The sequence below is a fragment of the Ascaphus truei genome, chromosome 4 (genome assembly GCF_040206685.1).
Source record: "Ascaphus truei isolate aAscTru1 chromosome 4, aAscTru1.hap1, whole genome shotgun sequence".
Lineage (NCBI taxonomy): Eukaryota > Metazoa > Chordata > Amphibia > Anura > Ascaphidae > Ascaphus > Ascaphus truei.
Genome location: NC_134486.1, coordinates 339658649 through 339685505, shown reverse-complemented (window position 1 = coordinate 339685505; position 26857 = coordinate 339658649). Strand labels below are relative to the sequence as shown.

General features: G+C 42.1%; 1 protein-coding gene across 1 annotated transcript in view; it reads right to left on the bottom strand.

Annotated features, from left to right (window-relative positions):
- Window positions 1–13933: 13933 nt before the first annotated feature.
- Window positions 13934–26857, bottom strand: part of COL21A1 (collagen type XXI alpha 1 chain) — a 313124-nt gene continuing 300200 nt past the window's right edge. The window contains exons 28-29 of the mRNA XM_075598156.1: window positions 20146–20223; window positions 13934–14969 (exon numbers count right to left, since the gene is read on the bottom strand). Of these exons, the coding sequence (XP_075454271.1) occupies window positions 14782–14969; window positions 20146–20223 (266 nt within the window). The 3' untranslated portion in view covers window positions 13934–14781. The remainder of the gene's footprint in view (window positions 14970–20145; window positions 20224–26857) is intronic.

The window sequence follows — 26857 nt, the reverse complement described above, 5'->3', positions numbered from 1 at the left end:
CTATAATATTGCCAAAATACGTCTTTCCTTTCTGTCAAGCTACTGATAAAACGCTAATGCATGCCCTTATCCTTTCTGGATTATTGTAACATACTGCTAACAGGCCTCCCGGCTTCACAACTTTCTCCTTTGCAATCTATCCAATATTCTGCTTCTAGAATAATTTAATTTGCTCATCTCCTCATTTAATCTCTCTTTTAGTTTCCCATCAAGTTTCGGATCCCCCACAAAATTCTTCTCCTTATCTTCAAGGCTCTCAACTCATTTGCTCCTCATTACATATCAGCTGTGATCTCTCGCTATGCCCTGCTCGTCTCCTGCATTCCACCCCTTTCACCTCTACTGCTCTCTCTCATCTTAAAACTTTTTCCCTCAATGCCCCTTAATTGTGGAACTCCCTTACACTCGGCACCTTCTCATCCAACCTTTAAGAACCTTAAAACTCACCTCTTAAATGAAGTCCTTCAATAGTCTTGAAGGCTACTTTCCAACACACACAGTTACTTATACAAACTATTGTGGCTATCTACTGCACTTTTTCCCTCACCAGTTGTCTCTGTAAATCTCACATGATACTAATAAGATTGTAAGCTCACCTGGGCAGGGATTTCCTTTCCTATAGACTCATCTTGTTTGTTGCACTTCATGTACTATAATTCTTGTAAAGTGTTAGGTACACCATAGGCACTGTATAAATAAAGATATACATACATACAAGGGGTATCAGACATGATACTGAAAACAAGGATTTAAGATGCAATCAAGAAAAAAATATTCTAGAGAAAAAAATATTAAAAGGAATGGAGCGAAGAAACAAAATATTATAATGCAAAAAAACCATGTGCCTTCGTTCATCTTCTCTATCTCTGAGGTGAAGGACCTGAGTACAGCTGTTAGCACTTAAGTGTGCTGTTTGTGTCTTGCAAATTGTGTTAACGTGATCCTGAGTAACTCCTTGTCCCGGCCTTTCACTTCCTGCCTGCCACTTTCAGTGCATCACTTTCAGGGCGTCACTTCCTATGTACCACGCACATGTGGAAGGGAACAAGTGATATACCGAATGGTCGCATGCTTTCCGTGATCCTTGAACATAATAGGTAGTGTCTGGAATCTGCCCCACGCATTGCTGTACTGAAGTACACACACCCGTTGTAACTGGGCAACTGCACCTACCAAAAGTGCAGGTCCCAGAGTGTATACAGCTGGTTGAATTATACTGTAAAATCTCTTCCTACCATATGGAAGAATCCGTGACTGTGCAAACTTTGAAGCAAAAAAAGAGACCTTACTGCATCTCCTCGACCCTCAAGGTAAGCGCCCTCATCAGGGACAGGTAAAAAAAAAACCGCTGATGGAATGTAAGAGGAACCTTATATAGGTATGGAGCAAGCATTTTTTACCTGTTCTGCTCAGCTGACGAGAGGCTTAAACCATTTGTGCCTGATTGCCATGGAAATCAAAAAGAACATTTGAGATTGTGATCAGAGAATGTTTTTTTAAATTGAACTCATTGGGGTAATGTTTTACAGGTGTCTACTATTATTTATGTACTCTACTATGTCATATCCATTTATCAGGCCCTTGAGAATTGCACTATTCATGCCGAAACTGTTTTGTTGTTTTTACATTTTGTACACAATAAAATAAAGTACATTTTTATCTGAGGCGAGTTTTCTATTTTTCTGAGCTTTCTTTGGTCAGTTACTCTGCGGTATCATTATATTGCGGCTGTGTTATGAGTTTGGATTTTTTAGATGCTTTCAGCTTCAGTTGATGCTATTGTCGGAGGTGACACAGTCTATTGGGATCGGTGGTCCTGGATCCATGGTAGAAATCCATGAGGAATACAATTTTGCAAATTCATGCATTCTGAAATACGTGAGTGCCTCTCTGGTTTCTCCTTCTAAAATTCATGAGGTGAGTATCATTGTAAATTCTGCTGGGACGGTGCAGTGGGAGTTATTTATTGTGTATGGACTCCATATTGTTTTTGCGACACGTGTTACCCATGTCCCTGTTTTTATAAAATATATACTTTCATTAGGGTATATTTAAGCTAGACAGTTGTTTCACTATGACAATGATGGCCAGCACGTTTTGCATTCAGTCCTGAAAAATGTAGGAGTAAAGAGCCTTACACAGTTTTACTAATTTGGAGCCTCTATTTGTCAAAATTGAAAAACCTATACATATTTTGTATCAGTGTAATCAGGGGACTCATAGCGATAACAATGTGTATTCATTTGTCTGATTGGACTAAGCTGGCAAATTAAATTGTTTATACAAAATCTGAAGTTAGTGGTCTAGATTTGTTACATACATTTACCCTTTTTTCAATAAAGATTCCCAGACAGATTAGTTTTGCTCCTGTTACTCCTGCTCCTACTGCACCGACACACTTTATTCGAGCAAATACCCAGTATGTACCTGGCAGATACCTGGAATGCGCCGCTCCTCACCTCTGACAAGCCCCGTTGCGTTTGCCTTCCCAGCCTGGGTTCATGCCTGGCTGACGGGCGGCTGATCTGTTAAATGATAATGATTAGGATTTAATAGGCTGCAATGCTTCGCGTGTCTACCAGATGGCATAAATTCATGAATTGTAATGCAGTATATATATATATTCTGTGCAGTATTGCAGCCAGCGGGAATAAAATGCTTCAATCCCTGCCTGGAAAATACCTCAATGCACTCGGGCAGAAAACAGTCACAAACCTCAATACACCCGGGTATACCCGAATTTGTGGGACTAGCCGAGCTCGAATAAAGTGTGTCGCCAGTGTAAGTGGGAGTACTACCAGAAAATGAGGATGAGAGGCACCGGTGGAAGGAACTCTATTTAGGGTTGGTTTTCTGCCCCACCAAGGATCTGGAATGGAGAGTCCTCCATGGTGCACTGAGCATTGGAGAATACTTAGTCCACTTCACAGACTTCCCCACCACCTGCACCTTTTGTGGCAAAAGGAAGTCTATGTACCATATTTATTTTAGCTACGCTAGACTGCAGCCCCTCTTATCCGCCTTGAAGGGCCTTCTCCTGCAGTTCTGGCAGCATTTTTCTCCTCACCTTTTTATTTTTGGGCACCCAGTGTCCCAGGACAATAAGCCTAGGGATCTCCTCACCAAACTGCTCCTGGCATTGGCTAAGTTAGCCATTTGTAAGACCAGGAAAGAGCGTTTAGAGGGGGAAATCGCAATGAACTTCGTGGCGAAGTTGCGGGCGCTGGTGCACACCCGGATCCGGGCATGTAGGATTGCCATTTAACTGACAAAACCAGCACAACAAAGACTTAAGGGGAGCATCTTAATTACTATAAAAAGGTAGACAAAACATAGACAACAATTCAACTACATATTTTATATCAGGTCATATTCACCTTTGACGAATGAAAGCCTAATCACTAAAAGAGATTAGATAAAAATTGGAAACCCCACAAAGCTTTTGTTACCATGAAAAAGTTAAGAGTATAATAAAATGTAAAATTACACACTTTTAAGTTGTTCTTTAAAAAATAGGTCAATTAGCTATGGTTAACCAGTTTATTCTTTTTCATCCTAGGGGAAATTCTCCTTTAAAAGGGCATCACTATGAGCTCACTTTCATTTTTGAGGTATCTGCACTTATAGTACCTTGTCTCCTTTTATCTCACATGTTTTTTTTCCTGTAGAAATTGTACAGTTCATTTCTGTTTCTTCACTCTAATTCCTGGTAGTTTAATTCTGCAAATATAGGAAGTAAGTATTGCACATGTGGAAAACATCTGTGTCACATCTGGTGACTTACTCATTTATACATCATGCCATGTAGACCTTATTCCAGTTCCCTGGCACTGACCACACTTCTTCAGAGAAGCAAATAGGGAACAGTCAGAAGAATAAATATGTTATGGAATTAATGAAAAGCTAATTTTAATACTACACATTCTTATTCACGGGTTTTTTGCAACTCTTCCAATAGAGTTGCAATAGTCGATAAATTGCAGAAAATACAGCAACGTTCATTCCAGTTACACGTGAAATGCATTTTGTCTTTCTTTAATAAAAATATATTGTATAGATTAGAAGTGGCCTCAGCCAATCGACTGTCAAATTGTAAAATAATAAATATTCAGTGGCTCACACGCAATACACATTTTTGCAATTATTTCAAATGTCTTCTAGTATCTGCATTCACATAAGCAGACTTTATTTTGTATCTGCCCGTAGTAAAATCTTTTAATATATTGTTTGGTTTTTGGTGGAATATCTGAAAAGAGATACACTTAACTGTAAATCAACAAGAGGGTAATAATCTTTCATACATTCCAGTTTAAAAGACTTAGCCAAACATTCTTTATTATTAAAAAAAAATAGACTCAAACTAAGCATGTATTTCCCCATGTAGTCTACAATACGTAATACGGTAGATTTTGTGCAATTAACTATGAAAGGGATAGACATACAGAAGTTGTTCGGTTAGATTAATTACAACTTTGCTAATAGCTATTCTTTTAGCAATCGAGGACAACAAAGATTTTGGTATTTTCTTTACAGTTTCAACCCTTTGTAAGCACAACCTAACATTCCTAACCGTAATGTTAAACTTAATGCTGTTTATATTTTCTACTGAATCTGTATTCGACTCCAACTGGAGACAGACTCACTAATGGGTACGGAATTGGAGCAAATTGCAGACACTTTGGAGCAGATCCTGAGAGCTCCGTTAGTGACTTAATAAGCTGTTAATGTCTCGTTAAGTACTAACAGGGATGATGGCCTGCCAGTAACTTTAATTAGTGTTAATGATCTGCAAAAGAGGTGTGCACTACCTCAACACATTTCCACAGAAGGCCGTTAAAGATGACTTAGGCCTTAACGCTATTTTAGGTAATGGCAATATCTGGTGTTAGGTGCCTGCAGCACCTAACGTCATGGCACCAAAACATTTTTTTTTTACCTCATCAAGTGCACTTTGGCTTTCAAGTAAGATGGAAGAAAGTACATATTACCGTGGTCCTACCTTTATGAGTTTGCTGCTGGTAAAAAGATTGGCCTTGCATATACGGAAAACAAAAGAACAGTTCCTGCGCTCCTACCAAATTGGGCTAAAAAATACTAGTAACATTTGGTAGGAGCAAGAACTGTTCTTTTGTTTTCCATACGATGAAAGTAAAATGGATTGCCTTAGCAACATAGGAAGCAAAGTGAATACCCTAGATCTGCGTTTCTCAGATGTTGGGTCGCGACCCGGCACCGGGCCACAAAAGCAAAATGCTGGGTCTCCTAAAAAAAACTCTCGCCTCGTTCGCTGCAAAGTAGCCCAACCAATGGCGAGGCTGCGCGGCGGCGGGAGAGACACACGACTTGCGATCTGGTTGCCAGTTGAAGCTCCGTGTAAACATTCTGAGGTGCGGTGACGTGGGAGACTGTAGGATCCGGATATCGCGAGAACACGCAACACCCGGAAGTCACGCAGTCGCGTTGGGGTGTCAGTGTGTCCCAGCGCGCATGACGGATGCACCTACCTACCTTTTGCTGGCATATTCTGTCTGGTTCCTGTTTTTGTTCCTGTTTGCTGTGCTCTTCGGAGTCTCTTCACCTGGACTCTCTTCCTCCATGATTCACTTCCTTATGGAGATGCACACCAATTGAAAGGACTCTGCTGTTGTTCGCTGGTGCAGTGAGTATATCTCCTTCTATCAAGGCACGTTTGTTTAACGTTATTTGCTTATCCAAGACCACACTGGTTACATGATCTTCATAGGAGGTTGTTTCACTTTGTGGATTCAAGAGGTTTTATTTTTAGCTGGGAGGCATTACACTAGGGACTGTATGTGTACACGACCAATTGCACCCCATGCTTTTTTGCTCCCTCCACTCCTCATTATATTGGTGCCTGCTTATCCTTAAAGCTGCTGATGTCTGAAAGGCAATTCAGAGACCTGTATCTGATATTTGCTACAAAGCATTTCAATGGAGATCCAGCACTAACTTCTTTCATTTATATTCTCATTTTCTGTCATATTACTGCATCTATTTGCATTTGTACTGATTATTTTGGAGATATTTTGTTTTTTGCTATGCAGCACTGATGTGGGATCTGCAATCCCTATACACATATTTCTTCAACCTCGGTGCGCTTATGTGCTTTTTCTTTTCTATTTACTGATTACGTTTAATTTGACGATGGATAAATGGTTAAAAAAAACAAACTAGTGGGTCACGAAGGAGAAGTATAAAAATAACCGGGCCACGGAAAAAAAAAGTTTGGGAAACGCTGCCCTAGATTAAGCCCCCAAATTTAGCAAAGACCTACGTATTAACCCCTTGGAAGAAAAATAATGATGGTACTGCACACAATAAGTAAATATAACAATACAGTTACCGGTGCTCCTGTGATCAGGGATGGCCTGTAAATAACCCAATGAATATGCTAAGGGAAAGCAAAATAGGGCACTGCGGATTTTCTAATATATTTATTTAGCCAATAGCTGTACGACATTTCGACCTGAACAGGTCTTTCTCAAGTGATAAGTAGCAACTTATGGCTAATGGCCAGTAATCAAGAGGAGGAGTTAGGTTTGTTAGTGGTGGGTTATAGGTGTAGGTACTCCAGGAAGAACCAGGGGGGATTAAAGGGGTTGGGTAACCCCTTGTACAGTATGTCATATAGCTTCTACCTCTATGATACACAATGGGTAGTAAGGTAGTTAGGGTATTGGTATTAACCCCGTTGCTACCTTGGTGACCATAAAGGCAAGCATAATGCATGATTCATGGCCACCATGTTTCCAATGGGTTAATGAATTATTTTATATTGGGAAAGCAGATACTTTGCAATATATACCTGACATATTTCTTAGCATAAGGCTAACGCAAATCAGCGTTACTAGCAGCTAGAGACGTGGTGTTCAATCTCAAAGTTAGATGGCTAATGCCACATTAGCAATATGCAAATGAGGTCCTAACGGAAATTGTTTTGCATATATTTAGCTTTGTGGATTTCCGTTAAACTCAGGGAAGCGAGGTTTTGCTACCTATTTAGGTAACGTCATGTTAGTTTACCCTGATTTAACAGTGTTTTGTGGATCTACCTGTAGCCCCCTGTAAACAGCACAGGCTATACCTATCTCCCTTCTACTGTGGTAAGTCATGTTAAGATCAGGCACCAGTAGTCATCATGGGTTTTCCCCCTTCATAGCCCTGCCCTAAATGGATGCAGGCCTGGATTCTGCTGCAGGCGTGAGCAAGAGGGGAGGTTCTGCTGACATCACGAGAGGTGGGACTAGCTCTATATTTAGCAGCCAACTCCTGTTGTTAGAGATAGCATGCCGAGAGTCTGCAGTGGGACATGTCTGAGTAGTGAGTCCGGCGGATCGGTCCAAGGAGTTGGAGAAGACCGCGGTCTCACCTGCACAGCCGTGCAGGAGCAGAGAGAGGAGTGGAGAGATCAGCCTCTTAGTAGAGCTGATAGCGTTATAGACCTGGTGTACCAATGCCCCTCACCCCCCTGTCTGGGGTGATGGGGAGAATTCAAGCCCCACCGCTAGGATAACCTCGGAGGTGGGCCGCGGGGTATTGAAGCCGCAGCCCAGACCATCCTGTCGGAGGAGAGACTTGGAGGGAAGGAGAGGAGGAGGTATCTGTGTGGGAGGAGAGCGGAGTATATAGCAAAGCTTTACGGTTGTTGTTGCTGCTGCTGGACGTCCCTACCTTTGGGAGTTGCTGATCTGCCAATAAAGAAACTATCCTTTGTACAAAAGACTCTGGGGCCTATGCAGTAAGTTGCGAGAAGACTGAATTCGCCTTTTTTATTGCGAGATTGCCATATGGTATGCAGTTGATGGCGGTATGTGTGCGAGATAACTGAAACACGGCACATGCTATTGTTGCCGGAAATAAAGCGCCGTGTGGGTGGCGAGAATGGCTATTTCACCATATTAAGCACTACGCTGAATGCAGTAGATGCCGAGTAAGATCTCGGCGGTGCGCGGCAGAAACTCTTAGCGAGAAAAGCGCCAAAAAGCTGCGCCAATCCAAGAAGGCACCAACAACCAGCCGAGAGCCGAACATTTCAGCTGCTAGTGAAATTGCTGTGGCATTCTAGTGTTGCTGTTGCCAGCGCAACTTGACTTGTATTACATGTCATTCTGAACTTCTTACAGTACATGTGTTGTTTAGTGGTTCTGCACAGGGATCAACTAAAGTGTTTGTACTGATTGGGCACTTTGCATGGAAACTCCATTCTACTTTAAGGGCACTTTCTGCGCATAAGTGGCTATTGATCACAACTACAGGTAAATTATTTTAGGTCAAACTTTTGATGTGTGATTAAAAATAATTATATTATTCTTAACCCCATATTGCCGTGGAGGGCATACCGATACATTACGTCATCCGCCACTTGCTGCATGAACGCGAAGCGCTGCGCCGTGTTCGCGCAACATGTGGAACTCACCAATTTACTCACAATCGCCATTTACAGCATTTAGCGGCAAATACCCGGCAAAAAAAGGAGATCTAATTGCGCTGGCGACAGACACATCTCGCAACTTACTGCATAGGCCCCTCTGTGTGAGTTGGAGGCTATTACCCTGGGACCGAAGGGGTTCTACTATACAGGTCCTGTCCCATATTCCTGGGAGTATAGAAGATGGAGGCGCTGCACCACTAAGAGATCATGGAGGCTACCACCCCAGAAGCCCGGTCCTGGCTCCCCCATAACATCGCGGGAAGCTCAGGCCCTCCTGTTCCTCACAGGTATGCACCACACCGCATGTAATCTGCCCTCATGCACCCTAGACACCACCGTAGGGTCTGGGGGAAGGGGGGAAGCAGGGTTACATACCCTTAAAAAGGGAAATTCTCTAGGGCACAAGCATGGGCGTCCGCAGGAGGGGGCAAGGGGGGGCGCTTGCCCCCCCCTGGATCCAGGGCCGCAAACAGGGGGGGGCACAGGGGGGACAAAGGGTACTGCTTCCCGGGCCCCGTGGGTCAGGCCAGGCCCCGTGGGTCAGGCCGGGCCCCTGCGCAGCCGGGCACCAGTTAATTAAATAAATTTAAAAAAAAAAAGTTTAAAAAAATGGCGCCGATTCCCCGCGGTGCTGGCGCGCATGCGCAGGGCAAGCAGGGCCCGATTCCCCCCGCTCCCAAAGTGGGACGGAGGGGGAAGTACAAGCCAAGCTCCTCTGCGGCCCGCTCCCCCTCCCGCACTCAACGTGGGATGGAGGTGGAAGTACCAGCTCCTCTGCGGCCTGCTCCCAATGTGGGACGGAGGGGGAAGTACCAGCTCCTCCTGCGGCCCACTTCCCCCCCTTGGCCAGCTTCCCGCGCACCCACCTCCCACGAGTCCCCCGGCCCACCTCCCGTGGCCTTTCCCCCCCCCCGAGCCCACCTCCCGTGCCCCCCCCCCGAGCCCTCCTCCCGCGCCCCCTCCCCAAGCCCACCTCCCATCCCTGGCAGCTGCCACGGGGATATCGGGGGCAGAAGGGGATATCGGGGGCAGGAGGGGGAAGCGTCCGGCGACAAGCTGCACCCACCCGGTCAAGGTAAGTCACCCCACCCAGTCACTGTCACCCACTGTCACTGTCACCATAACCCACTGTCACCGTCACCCACTGTCACTGTCATCCACTGTCACCGTTACCCACTGTCAACGTCAACCATTGTCACTGTCACCCACCCAGTCACTAACTGTCACTCACCAAGTCGCTGTCACCCACCCAGTCACTGTCAAGTCACTGTCCCACCCAGTCAGTCACTAACTAAGTCACCCAGTCACTGTCTCCCACCCACCCACTGTCTCCCACCCACTCAGTCACTATCTCCCACCCACCCAGTCACTGTCTCCCACCCACCCAGTCACTGTCACCCACCCAGTCACTGTCACCCAGTCACTCTCTCCCACCGTCATTCACCCACCCACCATCATTCACCCACCCACATTCAACATTCACCCACCCACCCACTGTCATTCACCCATCCACCCACTCACTCACTGTCATTCACCCACCCACCCACCATCATTTATCCACCCACCCACCATCATTCATCCACCCACCTACCGTCATTATCCCACCCACCCACCGTCATTCAACCATCATTCATCCACCCACCCACTGTCATTCACCCACCCACTTTCATTCACCCACCCACTGTCATTCACCCACTCACCCACTGTCATTCTACTGTCATTCACCCACTCACCCACCCAGGCAGGCAGACACATGTCTTTTGTTGAAAATATAAAAATAAACAGGTTGCATTGTAATGTTTTATTCTGTATCACAATAAGAAAACAGTTAAGTAAAAGTTGCGCTATAAAAGATATTTTTTCGTGGTAGGTGCGCTATGGGTTCGGGGGGGGCCTGCTCCTTTCATTTGTCCTGGGCCCCATGATTTCTGTTGGCGGCTCTGCCTGGATCACTCGCAGTCCTGGGCTGTTTTTGGCATTTATGGCGCCGTACAGTACGTTAACGGCGCTATAAACGCCAAAAACCGACTCTGGGTGGACCGGGACGGAGGTGGGTGGACCGGGACGGAGGTAGGTGGGTGCCCCTGGCGCCGCGGCAGGCAGCTAGAGGGAGGCTAGCCTATGCTGCTACGCAGGAGGAAGCGCAGCGCACTGTCATTGGTAGCACTCGGGAGTGATGCGGCTCTCATTGGTAACACTACCTACCAATGAAAGCTGTCTCACTCTCAAGTCGGGACCAATCTGTGCCGCAGCCAGGATCGCCATTGCGCTGCAATTATAAATTATGCCCCCCCCCTGAAAAAATTTCTGCGGACGCCCATGGGCACAAGTGCCATTTTTGCTGCAAAATCTCACATGTAATTGCACTTGTGTGCTTATGTAATAACGTTATATTTCATAGAAAATTTAGATTATACTAGCACTCATAAAGATAAAAATAAAAACTTGCTACTTTATAGAGTTGATTCCAAAAAATCATATATATTACAAAAAAGTAAATTTGCAAAAATAATTTTAATCAAGGCAAATAACTTCACAAAAAGTCTATTAGCAAGTTTGAAAATAAGAGGTACCGAGTCACGTTGGGAACATAAAGACGGGACTTATGACACACAATGTCCCTAGACATTTTAAATTAAAACATAATGGTGACCCCGAAAACTCAAATATAGAGTAATAGAAAAAGGCCAAATAAAACTGGAGAGGCAGAGATATGATTCGAACTGTCACAGAGGGAAACCTTTTTGGATTTTTCAATTGAAAACTCTAACACCAAATGGACTCAATGCTGAGATTGAAAAATGGTCCTTTTAATATTTTAATATATTTCCGGTTCATTTTTTATCATTTTATACATATTTTATATTTTATAATTTTTTGAAGGCAAATACATTTCTGCTTTTTTTATATTTATTTTTAATTAAAGAATAAATTATATCAAGTATAATATTGTGTATAATACTAATCAATCTTTATTGTCTTACTCTCTCCACTTTTTTTCCCAACATGCATAATAAACTATTTTGAGCTATTAGAAAATTATCACTGTTTAGAAATATTGTGCTTAGAAAGGTTTTCAGTATCTACTATATATAAGGTTTTAAAACACTGTAAATTGAGTTTAATTGATTTTAACGAATTGTATAAAATATATGTAGGAGCACTTTGTGTCATTTTAATTACGTATCAAATATATTATGAATAATAAACGGATTCAAAGTAAAAAAAAACACAAAAAACTGCAAAAACTGCAGCAACTAAAGCGTATAATGTTAGATACACATTTGAAAGTAGGTAATATATGTCATTTATTTTCAACCATTGACTTGAGTAGAACCGTATAAGTTTTGTATATAGAAAGGTAATGCGTTTTTAGAATGATTATCATATGTACACTTACATTGCAATTTTGTATTTAAATGCATTAAAAATGTTTAGAATAAATAATCCATGATCCAATTAGGCAATAAATAAAATAATAGTCAGATATGTCAGAGACCTATATTTCCTGGACACAGAGGACACAGGAACCTGCCAGATACTGACATGGAGGGCCACCTGCTTAAGGTACTTCTTGAGACTTTGGGGTGATAGGCTGTTAATATCCCTCCAGCCCTGCAGATAGGGTCTGGGGAAGTAAATAGCCTTTACAAAGGGATAGGGGTTTGTTATTTTATTGTTTTTTTTTTGTATGTTTTGCCTGGATAAAGGAACAGGCTCAATAAAGCCAAGATATAATTTCACCCTAAAACAGTCTCCATTTACATACCTCTGTACACATCTCTTACACTCACTCATCTGCAAATTGTTTTTTTGTGCTAAAAAGGGCACATTTCGAAGTTGGGCGAAGTTTTCGCACATTGCGTATCAAAGCCTACCTACAGTATAAGATGTGTTACTCTCACCCTCTAGATCTATAAATAGAGACAAGGGAATTGTGGCTTGAGTGCCTCACCTGTACCATATGTTCTGTTACCATCCGAATGAGTGTTCAGTATATCAGGTTTCATTTTCACCCATTTTAGGACTAACCTGTCCACTAGAAGAGGCTCAAGTTCAGGTTTAAGATAATTGAAAAATCCTTCCCAAGAAATATGGTCTTGCTGTTTGAATGTCTCCAGTGGTTGAGGATTAGATCACACAGACATAACTGACAGTGCTTAACACTTTCTGCACAATGTTTATGCCCATTTGCTATCATGGTAAAAGTCATCTAACCTATTTGCTTTGTGGGAATTTGTATTTAATGTGTGTTCTTTTATTTTCTTGCAAGGGTGGGTTGTACCTTTATTTAAGTAATTTTACCATTTGTTTTTGTTAAATCCTGTATTATACGGTACATGCAGTGGCAAATTTCCCATTAGGCCCGGGCCTAGAGCGGCAAAATTTGGAGAGGTCGCTCCCAGGCCTATCAGGCCTGAGGGGAACTTCCTAATCTGCTGCCGCCTCCACCTTCATTCTGCAGCATCAAATGATATTGCAACGTAGCCCGACGCCATGCAGCATCAAATGACGCCATGACATCGCATCGCTATGGCAACAAGACACTGTGTGATGTCATGTTGGTGACGTCTGCAGCGTAATTTGACACTGCAATTTAGAAGACGGAGGGCAGCAGCACGTAGGAGGTGGCAGCAGGTAAGTTCCTGAGGGTGGCAGATCTGGAAATCCACCACCGGGTACATGATTTAAAGTGTGTGAGAATGCCAGTTGTCACCACCACATCAGTCATGATGCCCATGCTCCATCCAAACCTGTGTGTGTGCAGAAGAGATGTGCACATTCTTTTTGCAGATTTGGATCTGCCTCAGATTGGCCGGTTTCTTTGGTCCGTGAAAGCAATTCGTCTTTCAGGACTTTTTTTTATCACTGATAATCCACATGGTGAATTCCGCAATCCGTTAGCGAATTTTTCTAAATCCATGCACGGATTGCGGAATCCGCAAATTGGATTCTTAAAAATCCATGCAAATTGTATCCAATGGTGGTTTTGCATTAATCTGCATGAATTTAAATTGGATTTAAATTGGATCAATACATCTATGGATATTACACCGTGGAACAAACTATTCATATGCACATCGCAACTGAAACTCTGTCTCTCACGAATACATTTACCACAGTATTTGCTCTAAGCCACATTTAGATTCACAGTATGGGGGTTAATAAAAAATCTATTCATATTCCCAGCTACTTCTTCTTTTCGACTTCTCCATCTCAATTTTGGACGCTTTACTGTGTTGGAGAATGTAATGATGATGTCCTTATTTAGGAGATGGAAAATGTGCAGGAGGCCTGTCAGTCTGACTTGTACTGACACATGCAACTCATTAGGGTAAACAAAGATATGACTCCTTGATATCACAAACGTTTACAGTGCTCACAATGTCACCAAATGTGTCATCATTTTGGCACTTTGCAACAGAATTTATCAAAAATGACAGTAATCAGCAGTATATAAAGGGCCCTATGACCTTGTACTATATATTGATTTAACTTTTTTCAAACATGCCAATTTTCAAAAAATTCTTTGAAAAATGTCAAGTTCAACTTCAGCACAAAATGTCTACCTTTCTAGTGTCGTAAATCTCTTGAATGTGAAGTTTTAATTACTGTAACTAGAAATAATCCAAAACCTAGCTTTTAGTTATTTTTTCACTGTATCCACTGATTGAACTCTGACATATACCTGTGATGATGTACTCAAATAGGTGGTTTGAGTTGATTGCAATATAACATACATAGCTAGTCATAAGTGAACGAATAGAACATAAATTGTCTGGCCCAAAAAGGTGATTTGGCTTCTTTTATGTGCAATAGATTATTACATTAGTCTGTACAAATCTGTTTAGAGATCGACATTTTGGTACTGCATTTTCTTCTCTAAATAATTACACTAGTAACACGTTTTTAAATTGCATTGGTGTTTTGTTTGATAAAATGTTAATTGTACCACAACGTTGCACAAGTTCTGATATGAAAGTCTAATTACAAAGATGATGTAAGGTAGCTTGATGTGAAACGATTTCAGTTATTTTATCCATACAACATAGAGAAATATATGTATACACATGGCACATCAATGCACATCAATGCAAGTAGTCATGATAACGTTAGATACAGATGCACAGTATACCACAATTTCAAAACTTCAGATTTAATGGATGTCAATAATTACTCTGAAAGCACAAATATTTAATTTACAAAAACAGAGGTACTTGTGTTCCCATAAAAAGGACAATTATTAGTAATCTTCCTGAGACATGAAAGACATGAAAGACTAGAAAAGGCAAACATTACAATTATCATGCTGCTTTTATAATTCATTGTTAATAGTTTGGTCCTTTTCTAAATGGATCTCTTCCCACCATTACACTAAAACATAAAGATGGATCACAAATTCCCGGCTGTCCAGGGGGGCCTTGTGCTCCTGGGGACCCATGTTCCCCTTCTCTACCGGCTGGCCCAGGAAGTCCAGATCGTCCTTCTTTGCTCATTCCAGGTGAACCAGTAGGTCCTAAAAATAGCGAGAGAAGGAAACAATATTTTTCAAAGAAAAAACAAGATGATACTTATTATGCTTCGTTATCTTCCAAAACCATGAAACGATATAAAAAATTATATAGCAAATACAACATGTTTTGCATGTTTAATCATTCCTTTGCAAAGGGTTCTGGAAACCTATGTATGTATGTATGTATGTATATATGTATACCTTTATTTATATAGCGATATTAATGTACATAGCGCTTCACAGCAGTAATACACGTGACATAACAATATAGATAACAAATAATGCAAATAACACATAATGGGAATAAGTGCATCAGACATAAAAAATAACATTAGGGAAAGGAATCCCTGCCCCAAAGAGCTTACAATCTAATTAGTAAGTAGGAAGAACATAAAGAGCCACTACAAAGGTGTTCTAGTAAGTACATCTGCAAAGGGCCAAGGCTGATGTGTGAAGTGTATAGTATCAGCCACGGAGCTACCTATATGCTTCGTTAAGGAGTATATAAGTAGAAAAATCACATCCTGTCATCAACAAAGATGGAGACTTTGATCTTTATGCTATCCTGAAGGTCATAAGGTGAATTTTAAGATAGGTCTTAAAGGTGGATAGAAAGGGTTTTAATCGGATGTTAAGGGAAGGGCATTCCAGAAATGTGGGGCAGTGAGTGTGAAAGGTTTAAGACAGGAGAGTGCTCTAGATATAAAACGGGTAGAGAGAAGACATCTTTCAGCAGAGCGGAAGAGTCAGGATGGTCTATAGTGAGAAATTAGAGCTGAGATGTAAGGAGGGCAGAAGCGTGTATAGCCTTAAAAGTGAGGAGGAGAATTGAGTGTGTGATATGGGATTTGATAGGAAACAGCAGAGGGATTTCAGCAGGGGAGACACAGACAGATTTAGGAGAGAGTAAAGTGATTCTGGCAGCAGTGTTTAGGATAGATTGTAGGGGAGACAGGTGAGAGGCAGGAAGGATGGACAGCAGGAGGTTACAATAGTCGAGACGGGAGAGAATGAGTGCCTGAGTCAGAGTTTTAGCAGTAGAGCAACAATGGAACAATGGAAAGGATGTATCTTTGCAATATTGTGGAGGAAAACAAAGACTACATTTTGAATGTGAGAGGAGAATGTGGAGGAGTCAAATGGGACCCCTAGGCAGTGTGCTTGTGATACAGGGTATATGGTAATGCTTCAAACAGTAATGTAGATGGAGGTAATGGGGCCATAGCATTCTTAAATAATTATGTCTGTATCCAGGATCTCCAATTTGGCCATGTGATGGTACAGTACCAATTCAATTATTATATAAAGATATATATATATATATATATATATATATATTTTAATGCAGTATCAACTTACGCCATATGACCTTCTCCTATATACTGTATGCCTGTGACTAATCAATTACATGTCCACACACAACGTATATTTTCTGCTATAGGAAAGCCAACCAAGAGTTTTGAACGCATAACCCATCAAAAGAGTTCCTATCCTGCGGGAGCTTGAGCTTCAAGCAGAATAGACCCACCCAGTTGACAATGGATTCAGTTGCCGCTGGTATTGGACTCAGTTGCTGGGAGTGCTCATATTGGGTTCACCGAAAGGTTGGCTGCCCCATAATGGATGGTAGTTGTTGATAAATTCCTAGTCTATGTCACATGAATTAGCTGGATGCTTCTGGACTATTGGACTCCACAGCAGACCAAACATTTGTTCACAAAGATCTGGTTTCTGAGCAGGTTATGGACCACAAGCCACTGTGCTCTACATAAAATAGTCATGTAGAGTTGCACCCAACTGCACAGGTTACACTGACCATTCAGAGGGAAACCAGGCTCATAAAAGTTAGTTGGGAGAACTATGTCTGCAGCTGTAGTAATAAGCAAGAATTGGGAGCCGATTATGTATACCAGTACCACAACTGGATTGATAGATGACAGTAAGACTGGGGGAGAGATACTGGCTGATATCCTACCATTCAAAGAGGCTTTGTTTAATGAGTCAGACCCCATAGAATGTCTGTCATGGCAAGATGTGAGGCCAATGCACAGAACTTAGTCCACAGGGCTCTGACCAGGTCACAGTAGCTAGGTTGCCCAATGTTGCTGTTGCACAGATAGAGGATGAGGCACTCTAATATGCCTGGGAGCAGATTGCAGTACTAAACATAGAGGTCCAACATGCTACCATAGCTAAACAGCACCCTCAGATTGAGCCCTGTGATGATATGCTATACTGTATTGATAAACACAAAAGCACAGGAGTGGATGTTGTTCAGTTGTTTCTACCTAGTTACATAATAGATGAGGTTGAAAAAAGACGTAGTCAGAATTGATTTATGAGGCATCAGTCATTCCAACCTAACCTTATTAGTTCATTGCAGAAGGTATGTAGTTTAGACTAGGGCTATGCAGTTGATGTAGTCTAGTTAGATTTTGCAAAGGCTTTTGACATTTGATACGGTGTATCACATGAGGTTAATGTACAAGATAAAGGAAATTGGTCTGGCTAAAAAAAATTGCAACGTCACTGAAAAATTATTTAAGCATAGACACCTGAGAGATGGGCTAATATTATAAATGATGAACATGAAGGTTACTGGGGATAACGCATTTTTACTTGTTTATTAATGACCTTCAGGTTAGCATAAAGATCACAGTCTCCATCTTTGTTGATGACAGGATGTGATTTATCTACTGTACATATGGACTTAGTTAAACTGGAAACTTGAGCAGCTAAATGTCAGATAAGGTTTGATACAGATAAAAGTAAGGTTATGTATTTGGGAAGCAAGAATAAAAAAGCTACTTACAAATTAAGCGGAATAAAATTAGGTCAATCATTGACAATCGAGTTCAACCTAAGTTAAATTTAGATGACAGATATACTCATCCTATATTTGTATTTATAGTATATTGATCCAGATAAAGAAAACAAACACCCCATAAGCATATCCTGTAGTACTCAGATTGGTACATGACATTCTTATTGGCCAACTTTGAGCTGAGACAAAACGCCAGATCGAATTATTTCCAGAGTATACTAGATGGGACTATGAGGATGTGAAACAGTTGTGTGTATCTTGTCCTGAATGTCAGCTCACCTCACCAAAGGCATCACTGACTATAATATTAATAATGAAAAAACCTTTCATGTATAGCTATGCATTTAGTGGGTCCATTGGAAAGAAGGCATCAAGGTACACACATTCACATGGGAACATCAGCAACAAAATGATTAGTTCAAAAGAATAGTAGTATGCAATGTACCTTAAATAGCACTTGCACATTTCTGAGAACCTCAATACTTCACTTTGCACATGGGTTTGCAGCATACAGTAATGGTTTTTCATCCCTCAGCTAACTCATAGAGATGTGCAAATTATTTGCAGAAATTTGACTTCGGCAATCGAATATTTGTTGCTCAATCTCCAATCGGAAACGTTTGTATCTTTGAAAAAAAGATCTAAACATTCCTGCATGGCTCCCCTGCAAAGGTGCGAATGTCTGCACTAGGGGCCATTTGTGTGGACATTCGCAATCGAATAGGATAAAAGGAATTAAATATCAAATACTTGTCGCTTTAACATTTGCCGATCAAATGGTATGACATTAAAAAAAGGGAGTCGAAGCGGGTTTAAATACATTTGCCTACATTTTTTCATGACAAATTTAAGATCAAATATTCAACCACAAATCCAATTTTGTCAAAAACACTGTGAAGAATTTGTGAATCGAATTTTGACATCTTAACCCATCTCTACTGACTGGAATTGAAATCAAGCCACCCTATCCCCAAGCTCAGAGATAAGCAGTTTTATTAATGGCTTTTTTTCCTTTTCATTTATTTATGAAGCAATGTCTTCTGTTAGCTATTTATAGATGACCTCTGCAAGGGCACACTAGGGGGCATTTTAAAGTTCCAATCAGAGAGATGAGGACTGGAGTTTGTAACAAATCAATATTATTGAAATGCATTGGGATCAGGGAACTATTATCAGGGATAAAGTTTAAAACATATTTTACACATCCATTTCAGGGACTGTAGTGAGAGATGGGACAGAGGCCACACAAAAAAGACATGAGCAAATATATAGAACTTTTAGTGTGGCTCCCTCATAGCTCAGCCTTTGGTTTCTTAGGGATGCCACAAGGTAAAATAGAGAACTGCTTCTCAGCAGCGTCCACGAGGTAAGCGCTTTGAGCCCCATTTGGATAAAAGTATTATATAAATAAAGTTATTATTAACAATTTTAAGAGGCCTTCTCCTATGTGACCCCTTCATTATAAGGTCTTGCTTAAGGACACTCTCCTCATAGAATGTAACCCTTAGATTCTCTTGTGAACTGCTGGAGAGAGGGAGCAGGGGCACCTGATAATGCTGCACCAGCATGAAGGAGATATTTTTGTCCTATTTAATGTGGAAACAATGTGTTTAGGAGATAACGCATTTTGTACCATTGTTTTTATTGGCACACGTACAATATTAATGTTGCGTTAAATATCGTGTATAATGACATCTGCACCTTTGTGTGGCACGCATGCAGGATAATATTTTTTTTATGTTTAGCACTTTGGGTGTACACTTGAATGCGAATGTTAAAAAAAAAACTGTCCAATTAATAATTTCAGTCACACAATGATGGAAGTACCCTCGACAAATAGGATAGTATCCTCTGTCAATCAACAGGACCTAAATATTTGTGTATCTGAGCCCTTTTCACAGTGATTTTTCCTTACTTAACTACATATAACCATAAATGTGAATACCCCATATAACTTCTCTCAATTGAGCTTTCTCCACCTTAAAAGAAAGCTACATGATGAAGCACATCTTACTCCTGAATAAAACAACTGGTATATAAAAAAAAAAAAATGTCTCCTGTCCTCCTTGATCCATCTATGAGGTCTGATAGGGTGGGGGGCAATCAACACTACAATGAGGGAGAAAAGAAACACAATGCGTTTGACTATGGCTAAAAGAAATGAAGGGATTTATGTTCTACTTCTCTATTTAATTAGACCTGCTGAATGGAACATCAGGGGCCTCACCCTCACCACCACCACTTATCTTACTATCATGATACAAATGCTATTGTTAACAGTTTAACTGAACAATGCTACTGTAAATATTGTTTCATTATTTATTGTAATACAGTGCACAACAGCTCAAACATTACCTTGTATACCAGGTGGACCCTGGATTCCAGGATCCCCATCTCCTTTATTTCCCTTTGCGCCAGCTCTCCCAGGATGCCCTGTACGAGATGAAAAAATACTTTGTTTATTCTTCTTAGTGTATCAAAAGAATGGTCATAAAATAAATGTTTACGTTTTGAAAAAATATTATTGTAAAAGTATTTAAATCTCTGAAATTTTAACACGTATATGCTTGTTAGAATGAATAGTAAAAAAAAATAATTGTAGCTAAATAATTCTCTACAGAATGTATCTCATTGCTGTTACGAAAAGTATTTATATATAATTTTTTTTCTTTTCAAAATAAGGCAGAAACCATCTAATAAATAGGAGTGAAACAAAATCAAATATTGTTCTGTTACGTACCCTGCTTATTGTAAATAAATTAGAACAAAACATTTGGCAAGAGAACAAATTCAAGGAAAGTGAAAAACAACATTGAACATGCAAAGCATGTTATAGAAAATATATTTAGATCTGTGACTTAAGCTCTGCGATACGTTATTGATGTGATAATAAATGTATATAATTATACAGTATTTGTATCTATAAACACTTAATAGATTTTAAAAAATTGTCCCCATAGGAGGCATTTTGGATTTATAAAATAAATCCATTAAATCCATCTGGAATGAATATAAGGTAGATCTTTATACTCATTGGGGTTACAAAATAGATTTTCTTGGGTTTCTGTTATTTGTTTCTATAGAGGATTCTTATTGGATTAATTACTGGCTTTTCTACCTTGAGCTATTTCTTAAAACTCCACTAATACCCAATTAATTAGAATTTTGTTTGTGGAATTTTGATTAGGATTTATTGTTTTCTGCTCTGTACCACTTTTTTGATATAGCTATAAGATGCAAGTTTTGAATGTATGATATCTGAGGTTCAATCTGTGTGTGTGTGTGTGTGTGTGTGTGTGTATATATATATATATATATATATATATATATATATATACACATACACACACATTTGATTTGATTTTTCTACATATGTGCTTTATGCACTTTTATATATTCCACTTTTTTGTAATGATTACAAAAAAAATTATAATTTTTTTATGGTTCCTTGTGGTTATTTTACCCTGTCTGTAGTTGGTTTCTTCTGCATCTTGTTTTATCTTATAGAGTGAGGTGCAGTATGTGTGCTTTCCAGCATGCAGGAGGTTAAACTCTTCTGGAGAGGCTAGCTGCTCATGCATCTCATGAAGACAGATGGAACTCCTGACTCCAAAAGGGTTTTAAAATGGCAGTAAGCAGCCAGGACTGAGAGATTTCCCCCAACCAGTAAGGACACCGTTTGATACGGTTCCCCAGGCGTGCTGGACCCAGTGCCTGCTGGAACTGCGTGGGACCCATACTCAGCAACAGAATCTCCATGAAACCGAACAAGCTTGTGTAGCCAGGTCCCCTCTGGCTCACCGGGTCCCCTGTGTCTCTCCCTTTACTTCCGGTTTAGTGCAGGGAGGAGCGCATTGCCGGAGGCTCCGGTGGTTGTTTGTAGGGGGCCGCCATCTTGCGCGAGGTTCGCACATGCGCAGGGTGACTGCGGCGCCATTGCAAGTCGCACAGGCGTAGGATAGCGGGCGCACACGGCGGCCATAGAGCAGAGGCTCCGCGGGGACTACAAGCCCCATAGTGCTTAGGAGCAGGACTTCAGCTTACTGTATGCACAGCAGCCAATAGGGCTTACGGATTCCCCTGCAGGGATTGATACCATTTTGCATGCTGGGGAAGGCAGAGGCAGTCGGAGCTGGGACACAAACAGGGGAGGGTGTATGTGTGCAGGGGTCTGTGACCAAGTGGGTTGATCAAGGACATTGCTGCATAATTGCGTCCCTATTGTGGCGTAAGCTTTAGTTTTATGGTTTATGATTTGCCTTAAAATTAGGGTTACCATATTTGTCACGGCAAAAACCGGAACAAATGTCGCACATGCGCAGTCGTGAGCACCAACTGCACATGCACGATTAGTGAGCGCCAACTGCACATGCGCAATGAGCGCTTGCTGGCCATGCATGCACGATGAGCATTTGCAGGCTGCCTTTGGGCATTCACACTTGCCATCCGCTTGTGTGCATACGTGGCTGTCATGTGTCAATTGCGCATGTGGAAGGATTCACCATGCCCCCACCAGTAATATCATCATACGGAGTGACGTTACCAAGATCACGGAGAGCGCTTGATGCCTCCATTCCCACATAGGAGAGCTGCAACATGCTGATATGACATGAATGGTCTACATTTCATTTTTTTCCTAAATTGTTTTTTTTTATTCTCTCCTTTATAAGTAAAAACAGTATTATACTGTGTTTGCAATTTTTTTTTTTTTTTAGACTCTGATGTTAATTGGGGTCCATCTGCTTTGTAGACCAGATATTATTAGGAAAATCTTTGGAATAACCTGAGAGCTTGATTGCATCTCTAATTTTGTGAGTCGGATTGCATTATATACTTTCCAATTTATTTATAAATTTGTGCATATTACACTATATATTTATTTTTCTGTTATTTTTACATTGGGAACATCTCTATATTCACTCTGAATTTCTCTATATTCACTTGGAGATGCTTTGAGGCTTATTCTGTAAGGTCTGATAATGCAGATGACAAGCTGTTGCATGAAAACCCATTGACGTTAATGGGGCTTTTCATGTGATAGCACATCATCTGTGCTTTCACACCTTACAGAAAAAGGGCCTTTGTTTGAAGAGCGCATATTTTCCAGTGGTTGTATTTACACCTATATTTTGTATTGATTGCTGTATCTTCACCTGTTTATCAATGAACTGATTTGTGTGCCTGTCTTTCACTTTTTGAAGTGAAACTTCTTTAGTGGCACCTAGTCAATTTTGATGGGACAAAACTGGAGACATGGAGACGAAAATGTGAAACGGAAATGACGTCACGTAATGGCCGCCTCTCCCCCCACACGCCTGCTGTGACATGCGGCGGCGATAGCCGGTGGCGCCACTCCTAGCGGCCGCCGTTTCCTCCACACGCCCGCTGACATGCTGCGCATGCGCAGTAGTGATGGCGCCGCTGACGGACGCCACGCATGCGCAGAAGCGGCTGGCAGCGGCGCCGTTCCCCCCACACGCCTGCTGACACAAAGCCACCCTTCTCCAATTGCACATTGCAATTTAACTCCAGACAAACGTGTTAACACTTCCAATTGCCCTGCAACAAATATATAGCACCTGGGTGCTGCTGCGCTGCTGATTACTGGCACTTGTGCTCCGCTCTGGCTTTTCTGTGCGCTTTGGAAGAAGCAGAGGAGATGCCCATAATAATGAACTCAGGAAAAAGGGGAGCCTCGGCTGAACTGGCTTCTTTTGTGGTCCCCAGGTCTCTCCTCTCCCCCTCTCTGTATTCTCCTACTTTGGTCACTGGGACTGATTAATTAATGATGATATGGCTGCCGTTGATGCAGTGGTGATCAGGAGCAGAGTGTGCCACAGGCTTCAGCATTAACGTGGTGGGTGAGAGTGACTGAGCTCCCAGCCTTTGCGCTGCATCTGATCTGCTGTCAGATTGCATCTCCTGCTTGGAAGCAGAGGGCACTTTCCTGCAGCAGAGCCCCGCTCCCTCTCCATGGCTCTGCCGGAGGTACAGTATCCCTTATCCACCCAGAACTACAGCCCGCTTACTTAATGTGGCAGGGGGTGGGGGGTGGGGTGACACGTTATTTCTCCCCACCTTTTATTTGTCATTATCTAACATTATCTCATTATCGGGGGTAGGGGGAATCAGGAGAGGGGGGGGGGGGCAGGACACAGAGAGACATACACACCACACACACACACACACACACACACAGAGAGAGAGAGACACACACACTGACTGACACACACACACACAATGACTGACACACATACACTCACTGACTGACACACATACACACACTGACTGACACACATACACACACTGACCGACACAGATACATACACTGACTGACACACATATATACACTGACTGACAAACACTGACTGACACACATGTGCACACTGACTGACACACATACACTGACTGACACACACACACACTGACTGACACACACACACACTGACTGACACATACACTGACTGACACACATACACTGACTGACACACACACACACACACACACACACACACACACACACACACACACACACTGACTGACACACACACTGACTGACACACACACACTGACTGACACACACACACACACACTGACAGACACACATACACACTGACTGACACACATACACACTGACTGACACACATACACACTGACTGACACACAAACAGACACACACTCACTGACTGACACACACACACACTGACTGACACACACACACTGACTGACACACACACACTGACTGACACACACACACACTGACTGACACACACACACTGACTCACACTGACTGACACACACAGACTGACACACACACCCTAGTGATGCGCCAAACAACGCCCCCGATTGATGTGCCTATCCCCCCTCCCCCCGTGAGCTGCTGAGCACCTCCCATGTCCCATACCTCCGCTGGGGGGCTGGCTGCAGCAGGAAACACAGCCCGCAGCTCTGCTGGGGGGAGGAGACTCATACAGAGTCTCCCGTGTCCGCAGCTCCACCGGGGTGGGGGGAGGTCAGGAGGGGGTGGTAGGACACAGAGAGAGACATACACACCAGAGAGAGAGAGTGACACACACACACACACACACACACACTGACTGACACAAAGAATTCAGTTACTATAAATATAGACGTGCAAATAGCTAAAACATGCGGTCAAACTTCTTTGTGTTTTGGAAGTGAAATTGTGTTGTGATTGTTAATTAAAAACATCACCATCACAAATACAATTTCTGTGACAAAAAACAAAGAAATTTCACTTACTATGCGCGTGCTCAGCACACAGCTTTTTTTAATAATGTTTTTTTAATAATGTTTTTTTTACACAGTTTGAACAAGAATAAGTCACTTGGAGTTGAATTTTGACACCTTGATTCCTCATATGTTAACTTATTTCACATTTATGTTTTTCCTTAGAGCAGAATATCTTAACTTTTCTTCACATTCACATGCCTTTAGAGTTTGTCTTCACGGTTTATCTTTTTTAATTATGGATAACACTCATGCTTAAACCCTCTTGCACTAAATTTAGCACTAGAGGTTTGAATGTAGATTCAGATTTTGATAGAAGACATTTAGACAAAATTGAAGGCATAGATGATCTTGCCACCAACTTTTTTACACTTTAAAAACTATAAGCATTAAAGAACGAAAGTGGTATCATATGGTAAAGAAATACCTACGAAGTGAAAGAATACTAGAATTTTCTAATAGCAATATTTGATATTGAAGATTAAACAGTTATGTTAGACAATTCAGTATTTATAGGGATCGGTCTCATGATCATAATAGGCCATCTATTAAGAGTACATTTAATAACCCTGACTATAGCCATAAACGATTTGGCTACTGTTGATATCAGTCTAAACATTTACATCACATTACAAATTGTATTTCTAAAGCTACAGTACGTATTAAAATAGAAGGTACTGTATTATTATCCAGCAAATGATAGGAACAATAAAACCACTAACATACAGTACAACCAGAAACTGAGTGTCATTTTGTCAGGCACCACTGAAAAATCCATGGGAAGACCTGGAATTGGAACCAGGGATCAGAATGGGTAGAGTAGTCAGTGAGAAAGCGGGAGTTGGAACCAGGGATCAGAAGAGTAGTCAGAGAGAAAGCCAGAGTCCGAACCAGGGTTTAGCAACAGCCAAGAACTGCAGCAGGAAGCAGGAACAGCACTGCAGTACAGGAGAGAGGAGCAACACAGCCCTCCACTGGGTTAGGCTGTGGCCCCGCTGCCTGCTCTGCACGCACGCCTGCGAGGCAGGCGGCGCATGCAGCCGAGTCCCCCGGTCTGCAGAGATCTGTAGGGGGAAAGACAGGTGTGGGGCGTGATGGGGGAGTGACGGGGCGTGGCCGTGATGTCACCCGGCAGGTTCGCCCTCACTGGCTGAACCACCAGGGGGGCGTGACCTAGCGCTCAGTCGCAACTACTGCTCTCAATTTTCTTGAGAGCAGGCGTTTCTGTCGGCACAGCGCGGTGGACCCCCCTCGCAGCGGGCCCGGCCCCATTGTGGGGCGGATCTTGTCCCTGCAGCTTCTGCCACATTGGGCGCTGCAGTAGCCAGCGGGGACCTGGCCTTAGTAAGCGAGTTGTAAAGCAGAGTGTCTTGAATCTTGTGCCCTTTCATAGGCATTAGGGATGCCTCGGAATGCTGTCAAGCCCACCCAGATCCAGGGGTGCGTCTCTGGAAGCCCACCGCAGAGCCTGCATAGACTGACACAAACCCTGTACGTACCTCCTAACATTACCCTCCTTCCCCTCTAAGGGAGATGGCAGCTGGTTTCCGCGAGTACCAGGCATGGAAATCTCGAGGAGCATGGACCTGAGCCGCCGGTTCCCAAGATCACTTCTCAGAACCATATCCCTTACAGTCAACAAAAGAAAAATAGACGTCTGCTGACCCGTTCCAAGTTGCAGATAGCCTGCACTGTACCTCGAATTCCTGGTGCCGTGGGATTTTAACAGAGAATGGGACTCTGTTGAGATATGGATTTTTATGGGAGAGTTTTAACAGAGACATGGAATACCGGATGAATTCTCCATGAAGAAGGT